Source organism: Cibotium barometz, chromosome 3 (assembly GCF_041138505.1).
Source record: "Cibotium barometz isolate CiBa-2024 chromosome 3, ASM4113850v1, whole genome shotgun sequence".
In the NCBI taxonomy this organism is placed as follows: Eukaryota; Viridiplantae; Streptophyta; class Polypodiopsida; order Cyatheales; family Cibotiaceae; genus Cibotium; species Cibotium barometz.
In genome coordinates, this window is record NC_141048.1 from 11044062 (window position 1) to 11069011 (window position 24950).

The 24950-nt window shown below is 42.6% G+C and overlaps 1 protein-coding gene across 2 annotated transcripts in view; it reads left to right on the forward strand.

Annotated features, from left to right (window-relative positions):
* Positions 1–11995, forward strand: part of LOC147639705 (protein REDUCED WALL ACETYLATION 1-like) — a 56297-nt gene extending 44302 nt beyond the window's left edge. For both annotated transcript variants that reach the window (XM_086772980.1, XM_086772987.1), the window contains exons 6-16: positions 603–761; positions 3157–3306; positions 3467–3722; positions 3861–3976; positions 4246–4332; positions 10524–10612; positions 10724–10786; positions 10871–10927; positions 11032–11128; positions 11377–11529; positions 11678–11995. In XM_086772980.1, the coding sequence (XP_086629106.1) occupies positions 603–761; positions 3157–3306; positions 3467–3722; positions 3861–3976; positions 4246–4332; positions 10524–10612; positions 10724–10786; positions 10871–10927; positions 11032–11128; positions 11377–11529; positions 11678–11686 (1236 nt within the window). In that variant the 3' untranslated portion in view covers positions 11687–11995. The remainder of the gene's footprint in view (positions 1–602; positions 762–3156; positions 3307–3466; positions 3723–3860; positions 3977–4245; positions 4333–10523; positions 10613–10723; positions 10787–10870; positions 10928–11031; positions 11129–11376; positions 11530–11677) is intronic.
* The last annotated feature ends 12955 nt before the right edge of the window (positions 11996–24950 follow it).

Genomic DNA, 24950 nt, shown 5'->3' on the forward strand with positions numbered 1-24950 from the left:
GCGCAAGAGGACAAGGCTTATGGCGAAGGTTACATGTAAAGGGAAATTTCAGTAAATTCTATAGCAAAGCTTTTAATAACCTGAGTAAATGCATAAGCCTAGGCTTGCTTATTGAAATCAAAGCTTAAAAATGAAAGAAGATGCAGGGTCCCAAATGATGCCTATATCAACACCAACACCAACACCAACCCCCCGCCCCCCCCTCCCCCCCTCTTTCTCCCTCTTTCTCCCTCTTCCACGATGCCAACTAATGTGATTCCTGATTTTAGTCCCCTCAGGGATGCTGTTTCTGTTTCTGTTTTACATAACTATGCTATGATGAGTTTTGATGCCTATAAGGAGACGAAGTCCATAGACATGAAATGCCAGCCATCCCTATGGTGAACATGACAAAGTTTGGTCTATAATCTAACATTGTTTTCAAGAGTTGGAAATGTGTGCATGGACAGTTTTGTATGAAGCTTGCATTTTCGATCCAAGAAGACTGAATAAATTTTATTTTCTGTCTGAGGTATCCTTTACCTAGTGAGTAGGTCAGAAGTACTTACTACTAACAATGGTGAGCGGGTCATGAGTACTAAAAAGGCTCATTTTCTTTGCAGAACTACAACAGGGACCTTTTTCTCTTCTTGTACTTGTTACTCATCTGTGCTTCTGCGATTACTTCTCTGAAGAAGCACGTGGAAAAGTCGGTGGCCGCCAGTAAGTCTATACTTTATCTGAATAGGCATCAGACAGAGGAATGGAAGGGGTGGATGCAGGTAATTTGATCCTCAGCTGAATTGGTAACTCCTGGTGCAGTTCCAGTTTCATTTCAACATGGGAAGTAGAAAGGGTCATCATCTTTGGCATATTTTTTTTGGGGGGATCAAAATAAGGGGAGTTAGCTGCATTTTTTTATTTAATTTTATATATTCTGTTACCAGTACAATAAGCATGTAGAAGATATACCTTCTTTAGTCAAGTTTTCTTTTTAAACTGCCTATGAAGCCTGTGAATAAAACCTAAGCAGTCAAAGGTAAATTTATGACAGTGCTGATATCCTTCACTTTTGGAGAAGTGAAGGAAACCTAGTTCAATGGTTTGAAGATTTGTCTTCTAAGCTGACATATCATATCTCTAAACATAAACTGCACTTTCTTTTGGGTGCTGATGATGTGACTGGGGATGTCACAGCACTTAGTTTGTGCTATGCATGATGGAGTTGATGATCTTAAGGTTTGTGAGTAGACTCTCATGGAGTCAAGATTGCACTTAAATTTTTGTTAAGTTTGGGAAACAACTTTGACATACCACATGCTAAAAGGATAGACAGAGAGAACTCTTGATATTTAAGGGAGAAGGCGTTTGTAACCCTTAAGTGCTTTATGACATAACTTGATAGTTTCAGCCAAAAGCGCGCTTGTGTTTCAAGGACTTAAAGCACCATGCACACATTCAGCTAATAAAATTGAACACCTATGCATAGAGAGTGCTGTGAAAATACATGATGGATGTCAATGCGTGATGTACTTTTCCTGAACAGTCCCCAATTCTTCTGATCTACTAAGTACATCTTTTGACTTGAGTCTGGTAGCACCTTTATAGCAGATTGCATCCATACAGCCTCGTGACTAAGTGACACATCATGAATCAGGAGGGATCTATGGTTGGAAAGAGGCGTCGTGATTGGGATTTGATCAACATCGTTGGATTCCCAAAACTATGGGTAAACTCGAGGGTAAACTAGGGATGAGCTAGGGGTGAACTTTTGGGTAAACTCGGGGTGAACTAGGGAGACATTTTCCGGCAAGAAAGTGAACTAGGGAACAAAAATACCAAGATTTAAATTTAAAAACAGTCTCCACAACTTGCTGGAAAGTATAGCATAGTGGTTAGATGATGAAAACTTGAGCGACTAGTTCTGAGTTCGAATCCTCTTTTGCATTGAGCTCAATCCCTTGAATTTTTTTTAAGTCCCAAAAATCCCCATGGTATACCCCTAGTTCACCCCTGAGTTTACCTCCTCTTGAGTTCACCCCTAGTTCACCTTGAGTTCACGCCTAGTTCACTTGCCTGACGGGAATCCGACGGTCTAGATTAGGCAAGATCAGGACGCCTTTTTCAGCCTTAGATCCCTCTTGATTCATGATGTGTCATTTAGTCCTGTGGTCCATACAGTTTGAACTCAGCAATGAGTACAACTTTCATCAGCTGCCCATACAGTGTGCCACTTGTGTCAGAGTCAGACAGCAGAGTTCTGGTTGGAACATGATGCATAGGCTGCTTACAGTGGTAGGTGCTTGTGCGTGGACAGCATTAGTAGAATTTGCATGTAGAGGAGGGAGTAAAGGGCATCTCCGTAGAGCACTCCTCAACAAACTGAAGAAGTAGATGCTTGTAGGCTTTGAAAAGAACGTTTTCTCATAAAAATAGTGTTCTTGCAGGTTCTTAGGGTCTTCAGGCTTTTTCTTTGTTCTTTTCTGCCCAGTTTTGTCCATGCATGCCAGCACTGAGTGTCACTTTGAGCTGCTAATTGCATGGAGGGAGATACGGCCAGTGGTAGTCTTTGTTTGCCGTCAACTTGGGCTTGTAAATATTGTTGCTCTGAAGGCAGGCCAATGATTCAAACCTCTCACGAGCTGTGATGTGGCAGCTGGTCTTGTTGTAATTTTGGGCCCGAGAAAACCATCCCCCAATATGTGTATGCTCGTACAGTCTTCTCTAGCTCTTCTAGCTCTTTACCAAATGTATAAGGCAGGTAACTTAGGCAGAGCGTTTTGGCTGTAATATTTTGTGAGGCATCTCAACAAAACATTCCACAATCTACTGAAAAGTGAGTGTGTCTTGTATGCTTTTCTTTTCTTGTAGAGATGGTCTTTGCACTTTTTCTTCAGTTGTTTGTTCGTATTTCCCCCATAACCAATACCTTGGCAAGTAATACTTTGACCACAATAAATTGGAACTGTAATGTACTAGGAAGAAAACATCAAAAGTGTTCTAGTTAATGGCTATTAATACTTTAAACATGCATGAAATTCCAATCCTCAATGCAAACCAACCATTGATGAACTGGCCTAGGCTTCGTTCAAGAATCAACAAGACAAGATTTAACTTGACCTACACAAAGGGATATTGTTTAATATATTTGACAGTCTCAAATCATGTGTTGTCCAGGTATTATTCTTGCTGTACCACTATTTTGCAGCAGTCGAGATCTACAATGCCATCCGAGTTTTTATCGCAGCATATGTCTGGATGACTGGGTTTGGAAACTTTTCTTATTATTATGTTCGGAAGGATTTTAGTCTAGGCCGTTTCTGTCAGGTACCCACGTTACTTCAGAGACCCTTGTTGCTGTTTTTAATCGTACACAGAGACCTAACAGTCTCTTCTTGAGTGGGGTTCTGTATTCAAGACACAGCATGGTGCAAATGAAATTTGATTGTATGTATTCTAGCCAGCTAAGTCTGTGTTTCATTTGCAGATGATGTGGCGCCTCAACTTCCTTGTTCTGTTTTGTTGCATCTTGCTCAACAACGATTATATGCTCTATTATATATGTCCCATGCACACTCTTTTTACGGTGATGGTGTACACAACTCTTGGAGTCTTTCATAAATACAATGAGGTTGGGTCTGTAATGGCTATCAAGATTGCATCATGCGTTGCTGTGGTCATCGCCATTTGGGAAGTTCCTGGCGTATTCGAGATATTGTGGAGCCCTTTCACATGGTTACTTGGTAAGTTCTGAGGCATTTTTACTGCATTCGAACAATGTAAAGACTAAGCTGAAGAATGATCTAAAACTCAAGTCACCAAGAAGTAACTCCAGTTTGATTTATATGCCCTTCACGTATATGGGTGTGTGCCTGTTTCAGGTTACACTGACCCTAGAAAGCCGGACCTTCCAAAATTGCATGAATGGCACTTCAGATCGGGCCTTGATCGCTATATATGGATCGTGGGCATGTTATATGCTTACTTTCATCCAACGGTACATCGTTCACTTATCTGCGCAGCTTAGTGTTTTAGATGTTTGTTCATGTGATAATAGAAATAATGGCCAACAAATCAAAAAATTTATGGTGCAGATTATAGAGGAAACAAGTCCACTTTATCAGCGCAGATGTGTGTGGTTTAAGAGGGCCCTTTATCAAACGCACTAGTGTGCAGTCATGTGATTTCACATGTAATATAAGTAAAAAACTTGCTATTGGTGCTAGAGTTTCCCTTGAAAAGAAAATGTGTTTCAAATTATATCAGGTGGAGAGATGGATGGAAAAGCTTGAAGAAACTGAAGCTCGACGAAGGATTGCCATAAAGTCTTGCATTGTTGCAAGCTGCGTTTCGGTAATCCCAACACCCCCCCCCCCCCTTCTCTTTCACGTCTCTCTCTCTCTCTCTCTCTTCGCTGCTCCCTCTTCCCTTCTCTCTCTTTGCTCCGCCTCTTTCCCTTTCTTTGAACCTGGGCCACCTCCTCTCTCTTTGCTGCCCCTCCTCTCTCCACCCGCCCTTGCTCTGGCCCCCAATGCAGTAGCATAATCCTCTCTCTCTCTCAATGGGGTTCTGAAACTGTGCCCACCTGACTCTGCCCACCTGGTTGAACAGAATGCCACAAAGGTCAGGGAAATGGGATGGCCTATCCCAGCAGCTGAACAGTCCTGTCGGTCAGATGGAAACACACCTGAATGCATGCACAGAGAAATTAGTTCTGGTCTCAGGACGCAGGGCATCAAGATGGCAGCCTGGAACTGTAATGGGTCTCTGTGGTCAGATGCGGGAGGCTGTAAGCCCAGGGGGGCATGTTGTGACAGATTCCACCACGCATCCAAGAGATAGAAAATAGAGAGAGAGAAGATAGAGAGAGGGAGAGAGAGAAGGGTTTAGGGAACTTTGCATAGGACACACACACTGAGCGGGGAACAAGCCCTGCCCCCTTTCAGGAATTTATTCAGGACCAATCCATGGGCTCGCAAGCCAGGATCAATACATCAATGAATACAAAAGCAAACAAATACGCCGATGTAGAAACCTAAGTCGAAGTCGATGTTGAGGCATGAGATTTTGATGCCAAGCACACCACGGGTATGGCTCACAAGATCTCTCACCGGGGCAGTACCAAATCCATCTACCCCAAGCTCGTACACAAGGTACACAAACGATATGAGTAGATGATGTAGTATAGGATGTTCAACTGAAGGTTTGTTGCCCAAATCGGAGAAAAAACAGCCTCAAAGGGTCGTACAATTGGCTACAGTCCAGGACAAGTTCACAGCAGCACAGTAGAGAACAGTAGATAGTCGTACGGTTGGCGCAGATCAACAGGTGGTGGCAACAGTAGTCGTACAGTCCAGTCAACAACTGCAGCAGTAGTACGGTAGCCGTATGGCACATAATACGGGCGGGAGTAGTAGTAGCCAGGCGGCGGCAGTGCTGGCGGCAAACAGTAAAGGCAGCAGCAGGCGGTGTCGGTTCAGCATAGCAGGCGACGCTGTTCAGTTAGGCGGCGGCGCTGGTAGTAGGCAGCACGCGGCAGTGCACAGCAGTAGGCGGCAACCAGGTGGCAAACATGCCCAGGCGTACAGCAGCCAGGTGGCGCACAGCTGTCGGCAGCAGCATTGTTAGGCTAGTCGGCGGTGGCGGCGCTGTCCAGTAGCACACGGCAGCAGCAGTCAATGGCAGAAATCAGCAGGCGTATGGCCTAGATAAGATCCATGCTTTGATTGATGAAGATGATAAACTTCACGCTTTAATGATGATGGGCTCCACACTTTTGATGATGATGATGAAGAGCTTCATGCTAGTTTTATATGAGAGGGGAGCCCTGCTTTTTGCTAGAAAGCTATCCATGTTTTTGCTTAACTTTTTACAATAAATATTTACTCAAATAAGGCCAGCTTTTCCAAATTTCTTTTGTGCTCTGCTTTTCCAACTTTAGGGCCTTGCTTTTTAACCCTAGAGTTGCTTTTTGGTCCTGCTTAATCCCCTCTTGCCAGTGATTCTCTTGGCTCACGGTCAACTCAGTTCGAACTTTTGCTTTTTGACCAAAATTGGTGCTTTTCCATGTGCAAACCTTATGGTCCGTGTTCCCATGCCTTCTTCCATTGTTCTAGTGTCCGGCCAAGGGTTCCATCGTGTGAATAGCGTGCTAGGAAGGCCAAATAGTTACATTCCCTCCCTCTTATATCGCAGTTGTCCTCAATTGCGGAGTACAACCTATATCTTTGGTGTCATAGGCTCATCTGGCAACATCTCAATGCCTTATCTTTGACCAATGGCTTGTCTTTGATGGTTCTTCTTTATGACATGTTACATGTGTTAGATAAAAGAAATCCATACTTACCTCTTGCAAAACCATCATTCGCATCTATTGGATATTCTAGGTACTAGCCAAGTAGTTTGGAACCCAGTGGACTATCACATGCCATAAATCCAAGCATTGTCCGGGCATCAAAAGTAGCACACAAAAGTCAAAGAAATTCAAACATACATCAGTATGCAATGCACATACTGTTCATGGATTGTCTTGTTTGGTCTCATCAAAAACCGCTTCTGAGCTATCTGGCTCCCCAAGGAAACCGCTCAGTGAATCATCAAGGCTATCTGGTCACTATGACTGCTCGAGTGTTCATCAACGGTCATCTGGGTCATCTAGTCGCAGTGATCACCCGACTACGAAATCCAATACAATTATTTGGGCCATTTGGTCACTTATGAGCTCTCGACTGCTCATCAATAGTCATCTGGGCTATCTAGTTGCATTGGCCGTCTGACTATGAAATCCAAGGCATCTAGCACAAAGGCCACCCAACGGGTTATCTGGGATCACTGCCACCCAAATACAAATCTCTCTCCTTGGGTCATTTGGTATGCAACCGATCCAACTAGAGTATATCCAATTAACCATTACATAAGCAGAATTATGATTTATTACATTCCTAGTATATATATATATATACACACACACACAATGAAGAGGGCTAGAGGTATAATCCCTCCCTCTTGAAGTTGTCATGTTCTCAAGACGTCTATGTCTGTACTTCAAATACATCTGGACCAACTGCTTCTTCATAAGCTCAAAGTATCTCTAGATAGTCCTTGAAGTACTCCTTGACATTCATTTTGCATCCAATGGCGAATAATTCTTGAATTTCAAGAGGAACTTTCTGACCACTGTCTTACTCTTTTTCTCACAAAATGAAACACAATCTTTTCTGGTCATCTGGGATCACTGCCACCCGAATACAAATCTCTCTCCTTGGGTCATCTGGTATGCAACCGATCCAAACAAGAGTATATCCAATTAACCATTACATAAGCAGAATTATGATTTATTACATTCCTAGAGTATATATATATACACACACACACACACACACACACACACACACACACACACACACAATGAAGAGGGCTAGAGGTATAATCCCTCCCTCTTGAAGTTATCATGTTCTCAAGACGTCTATGTCTGTACTTCAAATACATTTGGACCAACCGCTTCTTCATAAGCTCGAAGTATCTCTAGATAGTCCTTGAAGTACTCCTCGACATTCATTTTGCATCCAATGGCGAATAATTCTTGAATTTCAAGAGGAACTTTTTGACCACTGTCTTACTCTTTTTCTCACAAAATGAAACACAATCTGTTCTGGTTGAAAAATTTCTTCTTGCTCTTCCATCTCTGTTGGATCCTCCAATATGGGCTCCTCTGGGGGAGGTCTTGTATATGGTTTCAATAAACTGACATGGAAGGCATTATGTATCCTCCAATAATCTAGAAGTCCAACTGATAACATACATCGTTGATCTTCTTTGTAATCTAAAAAGGTCCATAATACCTACGAGCAAGCTTTGGGTCCTTGTGCTCCTTGGCTTTAGACTTTCTAAGTCTTACTTTCTCGAATCTTAACCATAGTTGTCAGGTATGATACTGCACGATTCGTACAATACGATACCGTACAGGAAAAAACGGTATGATATAATTTTTTCTCTTATCATACGATAAAATACGGTGTTTTTAAAAAATACTTATAATTTTAGATATTTTCAATTTCGAGATATGGAGTATTTTAATAAGGAGAGAAGTATAGGAAGCTCAAACAGCCATAATAGACAAGCAAAAACAAGACCATTACCTCTCGAAAAAATAAATTCCTGAAAAAATCCGTACAGGCCCGTACAATATTCCATACGATATGGCGTCATACACCGTACAGAAACAACTATGATCTCAACTAGACCTAATTCCCTTCTTCAAATGAGATCTTCCTTCTACGCTTATCCGTAGCTTTCTTTTGTTTGGCTTGAGATGTCTCAATAGCCTTTCGAACCTTTGCAAAAGTTGTATCCAAATCTCGAACAAACTTATCCGCATGGAAGATCTCTTCCTTGGTTCTAAGCACGGGCCACAATAAAGATTTGCCATAGATAATCTCAAAAGGAGCTTTCCCTATTGACGAATGAACGATGTTGTTGTAAGCATACTGTAAGCCCAACGGGGCGTGCGGTGACAGACTCAACCACGTGTCCAAGAGATAAAAATATAAAGAGAGAGCGGGGGAGAGAAAAGGGAATGGGGATCTTGCACAGTACACCACATTGAGCGGGGAACAGGCCTCGGCTCCTTTCATGAATTTATTCTGGAACAATCCACGGGCACGCTAGCCAAGATCAATACAATCAATGAATACAAAACAAACAAATATGCCGATGTAGGATATCCAAGTCGATGTCGATGTTGATGTCGACACACAAGATCTCTGATGTCGAGCACACCGCGGGGATGACCCACAAGTATCTCTCATCGGGCTGGTACCAAATCCAATGGATCCCAAGTCCAAAATCCAAGCTCCATGTCTAAGCTTTGTATTCCATGTTCATGTCCAAGCTTCATGCCCAAGCTCTATGTCCAAGTTCTTCATGTCTATGCTCAAGTTCTAGCTTCCATATCCAAGCTTCATGTTCCATGTCCAAGCTCTATGTCCAAGTTCCATGTCCAAGCTCTACATCCACTCTCTCATCCCATGAATAATCTCCACAATTCCTATAGCCTTGTCGATGATGAAAACCCTAGAGAAGCTTTTTTTGGCAAGAAAACTGATATAAAACTTGTTTTAATGGTTTTCGGGTGATTAAAACCTCCAAAAAGCAAATTTTAGGGTTTTTAAAGCAATTTTAGGGTTTTTGAAATTTTTAGGGTTTTTGAAATTCTGTTTGTACAGTCGCACGGAAAGGTGGTGACATTGCATTGTAGTTGCTGGAAGCGCTCTGAAATCAGTGGGTAGCGATGAAAAACTCCATGATTTGGTTCATAGATGATGATAATGAAGATAATCTCCACGCTTCAACGAAGATGGCAACGCGATGAAGAGGTTCTTCTTCAACTTGATGCTCAAGAGAGACTCATGCTTCGTTTATACTTGGGGAAGCCTTGTTTTTTGCCAAAAAGTAATGCTTTTGCTTTGCTTTTGTCTTTTTATTAAATATTATTAATAATAGCCAAAGTTTTTGATTTGTGCTTTTACAACTTCAGGGCCTTGCTTTTTGGCCCTAGAGCTGTTTTTTGAGAAAGCGGCTTTTAGCTTTTTGGTCCGGCTTAGTCTCCTCTTTCCGATGGTACCCTTGGCTTGTGGTCAACCCTGTTTGACGTTTTGACCAAGAATGGTGCTTTTTTTTAATCAATCCTTATGGACCATGTCCCCATGTCTTCTTCCACCTGTCTGGTGTTTGGGCATGGATTTCATTATGTGAAATAGAGCTAGGAGGTCCAAATAGTTACACATACTGAACCAAAGGTAAATACTTCTCCCATTGATCCTTCGCTTCGAGAGCATAACACTTAGTTGCGTTGAAGAAAGGCACTAACTGCTGGCAAGTTAGCCGGCAGTGAACTATAAGGGCTTACTCCTAGCATACCGAGATGCACACACACACACACACACGCACGCGCGCGCGCAAGACTCTTCCCACCTACTCTCTATCCAGGTACTACCCGTTAGCCGCTTGGGCTGTTACAAGAAAGACTACTACTAGTGATGGTTCCGTTGAAGAAAGGCACCAACTTGCAGTAGCCGGCAGTGAACTATAAGGGCTTGTTCACTCGCCAACTCTCTCTCATCAGCAGCTCAGCTCCAGAGCCAGGACATGCATCAAGCTAACTTTCCTCGTGATGTAGCTGAGGGAGACCTTTCTGCCATATTCATTAGCCCCATGCTTGATATTTTGGAGAGTGGTGTACCATCTATTGGGGGCTCGTGTTTCATGTTCTTGGTATTATATGATGAGATTTTCATGGACAGTTTTGTATCACTCCAGTGAGGTAGGTTTGTTTTGTTTCTATTTTATTTTCCATTCCATGATGAGTTATGCCATGGACATTATTGTATCACTTCGGTCTCATAGGCCCATTGGGTTTTTAGTAGACATTTAATATCCCTCTCTCTCTCTCTCTCTCTCTCTCTCTCTCTCTCTCAATCATGCCCAATACTAGCTTGTTGTTTTCATTCCAAATAATGCTAGAAAATGTTGTGGTTATTTTCTAGGTGGGTTATCTATGGTACGAGCATATCTACAAGCTGGAAAAGTGGGAGTACAACAGACTCCATCCATATACGTCTTGGATACCGATAACGTAGTATACTATGTACCTTATCTAATCTAAAAATAATTGAATGGAAATTTCTACAAGTAATTTTCTTGTTTACAATAATGATTCCTGGCCTTGTGATTTCTGCTGTTGCAGAGTATATATCGGCCTCCGGAATTTTACACAATCATTTCGGCATAGGTCTTTAACACTGTTTGCGTAAGTAAAAGCTGGTAGCAAGGTTTAAGCTTTGGTGCTGCAATAGATGGTTTACTAAGAGTGATTGTTTCTGGACCCGGTCAGATGGCTTGGAAAAGTAACCCTGGAAACATACATTGGACAGCTGCATATATGGTTATGGTAACAACTCACCTCCTGTTGGATAGTTCTGACAAATACCAAGGTTTTCTGCTGTATTGAGTTTTTTTTAATAAAGATTTAATGTGACAATTTTACCGTGTCAGGACTGGAATACCAAATGGACAGCCTCGGTTGTTACTCTCTCTAATACCTGGGTATCCCATGGTGAACTTTTTGCTGACATCCTCCATATATTTGCTGGTAAGCAGTAAACCACTTACTTCTGTATATGTTTTTTACAAGGCCATGCTATTTGGGGTCTTACAGTCTGTTCGTCTCTCCCTCTCTGCTACAAATAGCTTTTTAGTTGTACACATACACTTATGCCATTTCTCAAAAGCTGAACAGAGCATGTGGTTACAATAGTCAACAGCTTGATTGATCTGTCATTTGTTGTATATCACGACCAACTAAAGCTTTAGACTGTGACGGCTTGTGTGTTTTTACAGGTATCGTATCGATTGTTTGAGCTAACAGGGATATTGAAAACCGCCTTTGTGCCAAGCAAAGACAACAAGAAACTCCTTCAAACAGCAGCAGGAGGATTATCTGCTTTTTTTCTCCTCTATGCTTTCTCATTTGTTCTGATCAAGCTTTGTGAGGTATCAACCAATTGTGTGCCCAATTGTGAAGCTCTATAACCTAAGTGTTAAAAAAATTTCAATCTCCTGTGGCTTTAGTATAGAAATGCAGTTTATAAATGGCTTCACCCCTTGCCTGACTACCTGTCGCTCTACGTCACTTTTACAGGTACTCTAAGATTCGATTTGTCAGCACCAGGGGATGGATGCTTTAAGAGCTATTAGATATGTTCCCTTATGTATGGGTAGTGAGCGATAGCTAGTAGGGATGTCTGTGAAGTTCCAAATCATCCATCTCCATGAGTGATAGCTAGTAGGGATGTCTGTGAAGTTCCAAATCATGCATCTCCATGTGATATATCTGAGAAAGGTTTACCTAACCAGTTACTTTCCGAGAAGTTCTCATGTATTGCTTGACTTGCTAATTGTACACATTATTGTATACATGAGGCTATTTCAATAAAGGGCAATTTGTGGCTTGTGCTAAGGGCTTAACTTTTTCCTTTCCCAGCATTGGAACTTTTTAAATCACAATGCAGCGTTCGGCAATAAATTTTACCATATTGAACAGATTACTCTGATGAATTGCTTCTCAGAACAGTAACTTTGCAATGGCAGTTCATGTCAAATAGATCCTGGCCTCAAAAACTTAGTGAAAAAATTCAGCACTCTATATGACTCTTGCTTGAGAAAATTTTAAACTGAGCGTAAGTACAGGAAGAAGATTTTCTGCCCATCTGTATGGTCACAACTAATTGAAACCCCCGATTATGGGGGGCTTCAGACACAATGGCTACCCACAGGTTGTGTTGAGGGTCTCTCTTTTGCCTTCCAGAGCTTGCTTTTCTCTGCAACTGAGGGTCCTGCTTGGCTCCTTTCTGAAGCAATGTTGTGTTGAAGTTGAAGTAAAGCTCCAATAAGAGGCAATAAGAAAAGACATGGACTGATTTCATCTTCAGGAATCATCCCAATTACAACGCGCTATATGCTTTCACTCTTTTCCTCCATTTTGAGCGGAAATGACCTCCTCTTCTATGTGTGCTCGGTCTACTCAGACCAATTCCTGCTCCTGATATTTACGAAGGATCAGAGAAAAGCTTGAGCGGCCGTAGCACCAGCTAGCATCCACCACCATTGTCCATCATTCCAGCCGCATGGCGGTGGTGTCCACCTAACATAAAGTGGCTCACCTCCCTATCACCTTGACTCTTCCTTGTACTTTGCTAGTGTGTAAATTTGCACAAGCTGCAGGAAATTGTAGGTTTGGAGCCCACGTCTTTTTATAATCATATTTGACAGTTGACCTGACCCTGAACTTGAAGGCTAGAGGCCAAGGAGTAGAGAAAGTGCGTGTAGGTATAGGGAGATCTTCTTGGGGGATACTTTGCTTGGGGTTGTGAGGCCTCGTGACTAAGTGACACATCATGAATCAAGAGGGATCTATGGTTGGAAATAGGCGTTGCGATCAGGATTTAATCAACATCGTTGGATTCACAAGTTAACTACGGGTAAACTTAGGGGTGAACTCGTGGGTAAACTCAGGCCGAACTAGGTTAATTAGAGGTGAACTAGGGAGACATTTTCCGGCAAGAAAGTGAACTAAGGAACAAAAATACTAAGATTTAAATTTAAAAACACTCTGCATACCTTGTTGGAAATGATGAAACTTGAGCACGGCTAGTTTCAAGTTCGAATCCTCTTTTGCATTGAGCTCGATCCCTCGAAATTTTTCCCATGTATATATATAAAGTCCCAAAATTCCCCATAGTATACTCTAAGTTCACCCCCTCTTGAGTTTACTCTTAGTTCACGCCTAGTTCACATGCCCGATGGGAATCCAGCGGTCTAGATTAGGCAAGATCAAGACGTCTCTTTTCAGCCTTAGATCCCTCTTGATTCATGATGTGTCATTTAGTCCTGTGGGGTTCTGAGGCCGAAATGAGCGCCCATATATAACCTCCCTGATGGGCCTAGAAGTTGTCCCAGGATCAACAAGTCTCTTGTTTGGTATATTATTGTCCTAATTTGGTTATGTGGTTGGTTTGGTCCATTTGGACTAGTCGTGGAGTGGCCGACTAGGGTGTCGGTAACGGGTAGACTTGTCTACTATAAACAACGAAGAATTATGAAGATATCTTTACAAAGACTCTTGGGAGGGATGTGCATGAGAGTGGTATCTACATAACTCAAGGCTCTTAGGAGAGAGGTGCACAAGAGTGGTATCTTCACAACTCAACATTGGATCAACGTGGTATTTGCTTACGGGTGGACATTGAGAGGGAATGTTGGAAATTAATGCTTCATCCTCGGCATTGTGAGTGTGCAATTAATGGGTTTCTCTGATTTGTAAGATCCCCTTTATGAGGAGTAAGCATGTTTGAGCACCTTCAGTTTAGACATTGGATGTTGGTCATAGGTGGTCCGATGGATATGGGATTGCTTATGTAGGCTTGCTTACTTGCCACTATGTTAAGTAGGATGTATATAAGTGTGGATTGATAAGATTATACTCTTGGGTAGAAGGAGATATCATGTCCTTGGTTTGGAGGGCTTGAACCAATGTCCATATGATCTCGGACGGGCATGGAAGCTGCATTAAGACATATAGTCTCTTATTCGGTCTACGCGTGATGTGGTCAGTTTAATCCATTTGGACCAATATGAGTTCGGCAACCTCCTATGTAATATTGAGATCATCGAGTTTAAATCTATCTTCATTGTGTTGTGCTCCCTTGTTAGTGCATGACATCCTCAACTTCAGAGTCTACCTAGACCACCATCAAAGCCCCTTGTCGAGAATGTGCAAACGCCATCAATTTGTAATTTGGTTTATAAACAATGATTCAATATTTTTCTCCATCTCTCTTGCATTCAGTTCTTTGTCTGATGGAAGATTCTGTAGTTTGTGTGAATGCACAAGTCATATTTTCTTACTAATGTTGATGTGCAAGTCAATAATTTTTGGGTAATCGATTGATTTTGATAGTGTAGTATCTTCAAATTCTGTAGAGGAGAGGCATGTAAAAATTCTTTTTAACTTGTGAGGTTAATAGAAAAGTTTCACATTTTTGAGAGAAATGTGGGATTTTATGGTGAAGAGATTATTGTTGAAGGAATTTGTTTTAGAGGTTTGAATGGGTGTCTTTGAGGACAACCTACTATGCTTGTACCTTTTTAACTGGATATCTAGATGATGGGTCGTACCATTGACTAGGCCTTTGCCCACCATGGCTCCCCCCATCTAGAGATGTACCTAGAAGGATGTTGATTTGACGAGGTTATGGTGCATAAAAACTTGTGCTTTCTCCACCAGTACTATAACCTTCCACCCAACCATGGCTATAATATAAATGTAGCCATCACTTGCAACTTACATGCTACATGCACTGAGTCATGCTCTAAAGTTTAACTTATGTGTGGTCACTCTATTCCTTTGTTTGCTCCAATAGTATATCACTCACCACCGTTGCTCTATCACATAATATGGCTCACTCTCTCACTCAATCTATCTCCCACACTTGTAAGAAAACAAGAGGCACAATGCATAACCATTTACACTCTGTCAAGTTCACTCTATCTCTCTCTCTTTCTATGTTTCCTTGCATGAACTAGCCAATAGTATTCTTAACTATGTATATGAAATGATGTCTATACAATAGTGAGATTCACTATTATAATTGGACCTTAGATTCACCTGGCCATTTCATTCAATAAACAAACATTAGATAGAGACTTTATAAGACTAGGCATTTCCATGGATTAAAGAGGTACACCCTTGGCTAAAGCTTTTAACTCAACACATAATACATAAAATGCACATAAATATGTGTTAGCATGCATGCAAGAATGCACATAAAATTGTGTTAAGATGTACATGCATGCAAGCATGCACACGTGTGTGTGTGTGTGTGTGTGTGTGTGTGTGTGTGTGTGTGTGTGTTGCTAGCTTAAAACATATACAATATCCACAGATGAATAGACAAAACTATTCATGAAGCCATACCATCTTGATTTAAAGAAATGTTATACATGAAATAAGTTCAACTATGAGTCATGTACATTTTAGGGTTAATAATGACAAGTTGCATCTAGTGGAAATAAAATTAAAATAGCAAGGGAATCTTGTTTGAAATTAACCACAAGAGAAGAGAAGGTAGGTCCTGTTACTTGTATCCATACAAAACAGACAACATTTTGTAGCTTGAATGCATATTACAGGTGTCAATGGACCTATCCACATGTTATAGATGTCACCCTATCCTCAGAGTTAAACAAACAACCTAACTAAGCATGATAATGTAAGTCTAGGTAACGAAGATCAAGTTGTTATATAAAATCCCAAAAGAACAACCATTTATCAAGATCTTTTTGAATATTTTATAAATATTTCATGAGTCACCATGTTTAATAGCCGACATCATATGAGGCGGATGTGAATATATGCAGATCCACTAGTACAAGGGGAGAGTAGCCCCTCTCAATCAAAGTAGACCAAGATATCTAGCCATCCCAGCTACAATCGATTTCTGATGAGCTATTTATCAGAAGTAACACCATGTAGAGTTTATAAAGATGTATGTGCTCTAAATATACAACAAGTCATAGTACTGAACACAGCAAATGGGACCAGCCCAATTAGCAAGCCAAACCCCCAATTATAGTGCCACATGCACACATAGCTTGTGATGTTTATGTAGAGGAAAACCACCAATGGAGTCCTATACAGTAATTATCCAATGTTTAGCTCTGTAGATTAGAATCCAAAACACCCCAGTCTGAATTACTTCAGAGGTTATGTTCAAGGTGCAAAGCAGCATCAGAATGCGTTCAACATTAGTTATTTTAAGACCAACTGTCAATTGAAAACTGGTTAGTAGCTCCATCTACTACATTATTATAGTTTTGTTTAAAAGAAATTATGTAATCAACACCTAGTAGCATGCTCAGTATTTCCCCAATAGCCCAAATAATCAACAACATAACCAGTACTTCAACCAATCGCCCAAGTAGCATAAGACCAAGTTCCTACATCTAGTCACCATGTTTAATTCCTGTGTGTGTACAAAACTTATATTATAAGTGGAAAGATCTGAGTCAGATCAAATTAACTAAACCAAATAAGACTCTGGCAGTTGTCATAGCTGAAGGTTAGCTAAAGTGAGGTAAGAGACTGTAGTGTTCAATCTTTGTAGGATCTGAAGTGTTTGAAGGTCTGTGGGTAACAAAGGACACAGAGGTAAGGAGATCTAAAACAGTTGAATTAGTTGGATCAATTTAGTCAGACTTGAGTCAAGACTTGAGTCAAATAAGAGTCAGTAGAGGACAACTAACATATTCAGTAGAGTCCTAGAGTTAGAGATTGGAGGATTGAAGATTGTTGGTTATGGAGGAAAATCTTAAGGTCTGGAGGACAAGAATCTGACAAAGGTCACCAGGGCAGTTGGTTGAATCAGATTACAATCAGGTAGTGGTCAGCTGAGCTGGGTTAGTTTAGTGTTCAATCCTTGCAGGATCTGAAGTATCGAAGGTCTGTGAGTGTCAAAGGACACAGAGGCGAGGAGATCTGAATCAGCTGAATCAGTTTAGTCAGACCTGAGTCAAATAAGAGTCAGTAGGACAACTGACATATTCAGTAGGGTCCTACAGCTAGAGATTTGGGGATTAAAGATTGCTGGTTCTTGAGGAAAATTTAAGGTCTGGAGAACAAGAATCTGACAGAGGTCAGGAGCAGGTAGCGTAATCAGATTACAGTCAGGTAGTAGTTAGCTGAGAGTCAACTAGGGTCAGAGTTTAGGTCAACAGGCTATCAAAGAAGGTCAACTGAGGTGACAGGGTTGAAGATCAGGGTTGTTTAGAGTCATATCTGACCTAAGAAGACATTTTAGAGGATTAGCTGATTCAAGTTGAGGAGGGTAAGGTGTCCAACTGTATGAGCAAAGATTCAGAGGATAGTTGAAGGTCAGCTAAAGTGAGGTAAGAGACTGTAGTGTTCAATCTTTGTAGGATCTCAAGTGTTTGAAGATTTGTGAGAGTAAAAGGACATAGAGGTGAGGAGATATGAAACAATGTAATTAGACCTGAATCATAAGAGTCAGTAAAGGACAACTGGCATATCCAGTAGGGTCCTAGAGCTAAAGATTTGAGGATTGCAGATTGTTGGTTTTGGAGAAAATTTGAGGGTCTGGAGGACAAGGATCTGACAAAGGTCAGTGGAGTTAGCTGAATCAAATTACAGTCAGGTAGTGGTCAGTTGTTGAGAGTCAGTTGGGGTCAGTTTAAATCAGCATGTTGTTGAGAGTCAGTTGGGGTCAGTTTAAATCAGCATGTTGTCAGAGAAGGTCAACTGAGGAGAGTTAGGGTTGAAGGTCAGGGTTGCGTAGAGTCATATTTGATCTAAGAAGACATTTTAGAGGATCAGCTGATTCAAGTTAAGGAGGGTAATGTGTTGGACTATATCAACAGGAGAGTCAGAGGATAGTTGTAAATCTGTTGTGTGCCTTGGGCTAGGCAACTCATAACCATCTGTAGTGTATATTTAGTGTGAGTAGATGTAATCTAAACAGAGTGATGATCATGGCCAGAATGAACCCATGTTCATAACCATGTCTATTCATAGTTCAAAGCAACACTTTCATTTTCTAAAATACTTACCATGCATAACAATTAAAACAAAGCTTTGATCCAGTAATATTCAAAGCTAAAACACATAATGATGCACATGAATATAGTTCCATAGAATAGTGTAATTACTTGCAAAATCCTAGCTTATTCAGGTATGAAAAAAGAATGTTTTTCTTAAGTACTTGTGTACCTAAGTAGAAGGATCCCTTGCAGAGGGAAGGGTGAGAGACATCGTGTAATGCTCAATAAGAAGGCAGATATGCTAAGAGAGTTAAAGAACCCACCTCCATTCTAATATATGGGTCATGACTAAGGCTGAGTGGAGTCGTCTTCCATCCTCATCATATCAGCAGGTGCCGCAAGAATGTTACTGCCCACCATCATCCCTTGTAAGATTATGATGAACAATCATGTACAGAGGCACAGCAAAGTCACAACCCATAGGCAGTAGGTAGAGGAGAGCTACATAGAGCTATAGTTGGGGGACCCATCGACATTCTCTTTCTCTAGGAGCACCATCTTTCTGAGGGGTGTACTCGTCACTATGGGAAGATTTTACCAGGCAAGAGTCACACTTTTTTTAAGGGGGGTACTCGTCACTATGGGAAGATTTTACTAGGAAGGAGTCACACTTTTTGGGCGAGCACAATGGGTTACATAGGATTAGAGAGGACAGTGTGGGCTTCCTCAATGTTTATGCCTCGAACATCGCAGTTAGGTAGAGCCAGCTTCTGTAGTACAATCCGTTAGGCCCTTCCTCAAGCTGAATTTTGGTGCATGGGTGGAGACTTTAACATGATCAAGTCAGTAGAGGACAGACTCACAGGAGGCATGGCTACAATCTTAGTCATCTACAGAGTACTCTATATGGAAGAAGTTGATCTTGGCACTCGTGGGACAGGACCCTTGGCATCTGCCATAATTTGGACGTAGCCCCGAGAGCCTATGCTTCTTGCAGTCTGATAGGTGGAGCACCATCCTCAACCTCTCTTGGCTTGATAGATTCTATGTGGATGAGTGGGCTTACGATTGCGCAGACACAGAGCAAATTGGAGAGATTTTGTGAGCAACAGAGGAACATTCGAATGGGTCTTACTTCTCTCCAACATCTTTAGGATGGTTCCGCGATAGCTTGTGGATTGAGAGTCAGCTTGATGTCGCTTGTACAGAGATCAGATCCATCGAGGAGATGAGGGTGGAGTATAGATACCATGCCAAAGCTTACTCCTAGACCTAGGCTAGAGATAGAGTCACGCGGGACTTCTTTGAGATTGTAGGCCCCCGTAGGCAGAGAGATGGTATTTAGAGGTTGAATGGCCTTGATGGAGCTATTGTTTCTGACCCCCCCATGCGAGAGCCATTGCTATTGATTTTTTTTTTCGATCCTCCCTGAGTGTCCCATTATCCCCACATGTGGTGGATGCGAGAGAGAGGATCTGGTGGCACACAAGAGAGGTGGTTCCCCTCACTCTCCAGACCTTCTCATTAACTCCCTTCACAAGAGAGGAGCTGGCGGAGGTGTTGTTGATGGCTCTCCCTAGGGGCGAATGCCCGAGGGTGAACATGCTTCCAATTTCCTTCTTTCTTCACCAACTGGGATCTCATGGAAGGCGGCCTTCGAGCAGCCTTCAATGAGATTACGATTACACGTACCATGCCAGAGAGGCTTTCAGAGATTTGATTCACTTGATTCCTAGGAGGGTGGTGATAGATTGGAAATCCGGCAGTGAAGACCCATCACCCTCCTTGGGATCGCCTACAAGATTTTGACCAAGGCCATTGGCTTTAGCATTTCCTCCCTAACTTGATCCATGACACTCACATAGGTTTTGTTCAGGATCGGGGCATTCTCGACAATATCTTCACTTTCTGGGGGGTAATAGCTTCAGCCAAGATGTGGTCCTCCTAGAATTTGAGAAAGCTTATGATAGAGTTGACTAGAGCTTTCTAGAGGGCACAATGTACCGGATGAGGTTCCAAGTGGAGTGGATCCGTGGTGTTTTAGGACTCAACTCAGCCTCTCATAGTCAGATTCTCATTCAGGGAGCCCAAGGTGATAGACTCTCGGTCCAATAAGGCTGTACACTGGCACCTTACCTCTTTCTATTTGTTGCCCTAAGGCCATAAGCAGTTTTCTCTCAGCTCAAGAGATGGGGCTCCAAAGATTGCATCTCCCCATATGTACTCAAGAGGAGTTGTTGGACTCAGAGTTTACAGATGACATGGCAGTATACCTATCCGGAGATGTGGGGAATCTCCAAAGATTCGTAGAGGTGATTGAGATCTTTTGTCACGCATTAAGAGCGCAGATTAACTGGCACAAGTCATGTGGTTGGATTATGCACGAGTATCGTCTTGCTGACAAAGGAGCTCGCTCCACAAAGAGAAAGCAGAGACGAAGGCATAACAGTGTTCTGCATAAGAGTACTAAGCAAAGCGTCAGTAGCAGCAGTTTGAAAGGCAGCAAGATCGGTAGCATTACCGAGTTGCAGAGAAAACAAGCAGTAGGCGGTGAGGAGGTCGATCACCATGGGAGCTGAGATGAGCTCCAAACAGAGAAACAGCAAGCAAGTGCATCTTGCAGGCAGCCAGCAAAGCGCATCTTACAGTAGCTATGTCGGTGGCAAAGAAGACAGTGGCTGGTACTCTTCACAGTCAGATTGGGAGAAAGGGGGGTTACCTCGATCACCCCCCAAATTTCCAGAGCGCAGCATGAGCAGAATAGAAGGAGCTTACTGCTGAATTTGATGGCGTAACCCCAAGTAGCGAGCAAGCTATTGCGATGGAAGAAGAAACCAGCTGGCGCGCAAGCAGCAGAACGGAATTGATAATGTTCTTTTGATTTTTTAAAAATTTTCAGGTGGTTGTTTAAACCATAAGAGATAAGGGTATGTAATTTGTAATGTGAAGGGACTCAAGCTAAGCCCTGTTCACATGGACCTTGTGGAAGTATCCATGTGGCAAGTCACATTGGTATGAAGACACTCAACGAGAGAAATGGAATGGCCGGGCAAGCCAGAACTTAATGAAGTGGAAAATGGTGTCCATGCAAGACACACGGATTGTAAATTTTTATTCTCTTCATCGCCCTAAGAATGGGGCAGATATCCGCCTCACGAAACCCATGGCGGTTTTGACCATATTGGATGAGTGCCCTACCCTTGCATAGCGCATAAAAAGGTTTGTAAAATTAACTCACCCGTAATTGATAATGGGTAACCATACACGAGCTTGAAGCTCAAAACAAGATATGTATTTTTTTTTGTAATCACCCATGGTATGAGGGTTTTCCCTGCCCGAGCTCACCGAGCAGCTCGAAATGGTTGTCGCATGATGTGTGCATGAGCGATGCACGTACAAGGTGCATGCGCATGGGTTGGTTCCCACCCGAATTTCTATGTTCAAATTGGACTCAGTCGTTCCGCTCGGTCGTTCCGCTCGGTGAGTGAGTCGGCTCAAAATAGCCTTCGTGTCTAGATTGGCTAGGCACATGCACACACACTTGTTGAAAACACTCCAATTTGCATTGAGGGGGAGTTGATATTGTCAATGCCAAATTGATAGGGGTGAGAATTAAGTTGATCAAATTGATTGGAGAGATTGTATGCACACACCCAAGTTTACATTGAGGAGGGGTGTTGAAATGTGCAATGTAAAATGAATGGGTTATTTGGTTAAGTGTGTGAAAGCACCCTAGAGGTGCAAGATATTGTGGCAAGATAAGAATGCCACATGTGATATTGAATGGTGTGTGAGTGTTGACCAAAAGAAGTGGAAAAGGGAGTGCCACATGTGATGACATGTAAAAGGGGATAAGGCTAGAAAGCCTATATCATTATATGGCTCACTTGAAATAGTGCAATAGAATTGAGTGTTGAGTGTGCATTCTCTCTCTCTCTCTCTCTCTCTTATGGAGTTCTTAGTGTGGATTAATCCACCCTAATTATGTTGCTTAATCTATGTCTATCACCATGATCAATCCTATTTTTGGATTGTTAACGGGGGGCCCCCTCGTTGTAGAGAACCACATGGATATTCACCGAGATGTGGACATGTGGATTTAGCCTAGCGTTTGAGGATAGATTTGTAGCTAGCCTACTCCGAGCTTGGGATCACCTCAGGATGGCCCTTCAGTAGGTAGCTCCAGTAGCCTCGGAGGAGCGTCTATGGTAGCCCTTGATTTGGAATCCCCTGATCTGTTTACCCAACGGCCATATGTTGGTGTCCCGACCTCATGTATCATGGGGAGCGTTGAGCATAGGACCTGCCAGGTCTCTTAAAGATTGTCTTGCATTCACATAGCTTCCCCCAGAGGCTTAGGAGAGAGGCTTGTTTGGCTGGGATCTAGGGTAGAGACGAACTCTGCCTTGACATTGATTCTTCTATTCCCCAACCAGGAGTGGTTGACCCCTATCCTAGACCCGACCCCCCCATGGTGGCTAGGCGTGTTTACTAGGCATGATATTCTCTTGGCAGTCCATAGCGCAGATGAGAGTTGTGCTTTGCTCACTTTTTCTATTTGACCCCATGGTATATTAGAGAGATCATAGCCCCCTCTAGATGGTTTCAGTGGTGGCTGCAACTTATAGAGGGTGAGGGCGATCGGATTTCACGCACATGAGTGACACATTAACCCCACGGCAAGGTGGCCAGGGAGAGACTCTAGTGGTTATGGATTTGGGAGAGCCATCCCCTTACGCGCCTCTACTACTAGTGGGACCCAGGGGAGTGGACTTGGTGTGATTCTGCTGACTAGAAGAAGAATCTGGATACCCCATTCTGCTGACTAGGAGAAGACTCTGGATACCCCATTCTTTCCATACATTGCATGGCTAGTTGCAGGATTCAGGTGCCCGAGGTTGAGGGGCACCCTAGCCGTAAAGTGGCAGTCATCACAAGGCCTTGCACAATAGTTTCTCTCATATTTTTGGAAGAGGCTCTGGAAAATTTTTTAGCATTGAAAGATCACCCTCTGTCTTTGGTTGATGACACATAAGAGCTTGGCATTTGGCACATGGTTGGCCATTGGCGGTTGACTAGCAGCTTGTGCGGCCACCCTCAAGAATCTCAGTAACATTGTCTTTAGGATTTCCCGAAGGCTCAACAAGTTTGGCAGCAGATTCTCTGCATTTTCACGATGATAGACAGGACCTCAACCTGTATCATTTCATGGGGCATTGTCGCTTGGGCCACAGAGGCTAAGGTTGTTATGGCTTATGAGGAGGAAGGTGGGGGGGCTAGCCCTTCAAGTCTCTCACCTTCGCATTTCGGTAGTACTAGTCCTAGCCCCATCTTCTAATCATTAGACTCTTAGTAGCATTGCAGCGTGGCACATATGGAGAGCTCATTATAGTGAAGCCATCGAGGACACCCACGCTTCACTTGCGAAGTTCATTTTATGGGGCATTGTCACTTTGGCCACAGAGGCTGAGCTTGTTATGGCTTATGAGGAGGAAGGTTGAAGGCTAGCCCTTCAAGTCTCTCACCGTCGCATTTCGGCAATACTAGTCCCATCCCCATCTTCTAATCATTAGACTCTGGGCTCATGCCAGATACGGGAGATTTATAGCAATATTGTAGTCTGGCACATATGGAGAGCTCATTATAGCGAAGCCATCAAGGACACCCACACTTCGCCTGCGAAGTTCATTTCATGGGGCATTGTCACTTGGGCCACAGAGGCTGAGGTTGTCATGGCTTATTAGGAGGAAGGTGGGGGGCTAGCCCTTCAAGTCTCTCACTTTTGCATTTTGGCAGTACTAGTTCCAACCCCATCTTCTAATCATTAGACTCTGGGCTCATGCCAGATATGGGAGATTTATAGCAGCATTGCAGCCTGGCACATATGGAGAGATCATTATAGCAAAGCCATCGAGGACACCCACACTTTGCCTATGAAGTTCATCAGGAGCATTTGGCTTGACATCATTCATACCCTCTGTGTGGTCAATGGTGGGGGAAGCTGTAGGGTGGCTTTGACCACATGCGGAAGTGGGGGGAAGCATTCTTGAGACTCTGGCAGCCTGGCCCTTTTCTCACAAATAGAGGTGGTGATCCCACTTGACATTACAGACCACTTGTGTGGTGATTCCCTCCCCCTCCCCCTACATGAGATTGCCTTCTCCTCATAAAGAGGCCAGCCAAAGGAGAATTACATCTTTCTCCACCTTTTGATTCTTTGATCCCCGCCCCATACATGGACGCGAGTTTGTATCTAGCCCTTTGTGGTTGTATTTAGCCCTTTGAGGCTAGTTTTTTATTAACTAATAGAAGGATCTTTTTCTTGGAAAAAAAAAAAGATGTTGCATGTATGGTGACTATCCCAAGTGTGAGGATTTCTCTAATTTCATTGCTAATGCTAATGCAACATTCTTGGAACCATGTAGGTTCATTTGATTCTCAACCCAAAACTCAAGGATGAATGGTTTGATGTGTAGCATCGTTGTGTGACAATTGAAAGCTTTATCAATTTCCCATAGTTTCCTTTCCAGACACTATGAGAGTGAAATGGTTATCCTTATTGGGAGGAGAAGAAAATGTCGGCAAAATCTATGGCATGCCAAGTGGTGATAAGAAGTTTATTCCATGGCTACGTATTGTTGGAAATTGGGGGCCACTTCCCACGAGGTCACCCATCCCAATAGTGTTCATGCCACTACGTGCTTAACCTCCACACTCTATTTCCTTCCAAGCCATAAAAGTTGGTGGAGAAGGGATGATAATGGCCCTAGTATTCTATTATTTATGTATGATCTCATTATCCCTGGCACTATTTATGTGGTATGTAGATAGCTAGGCCATGACCTTCCAACACCCTCCCT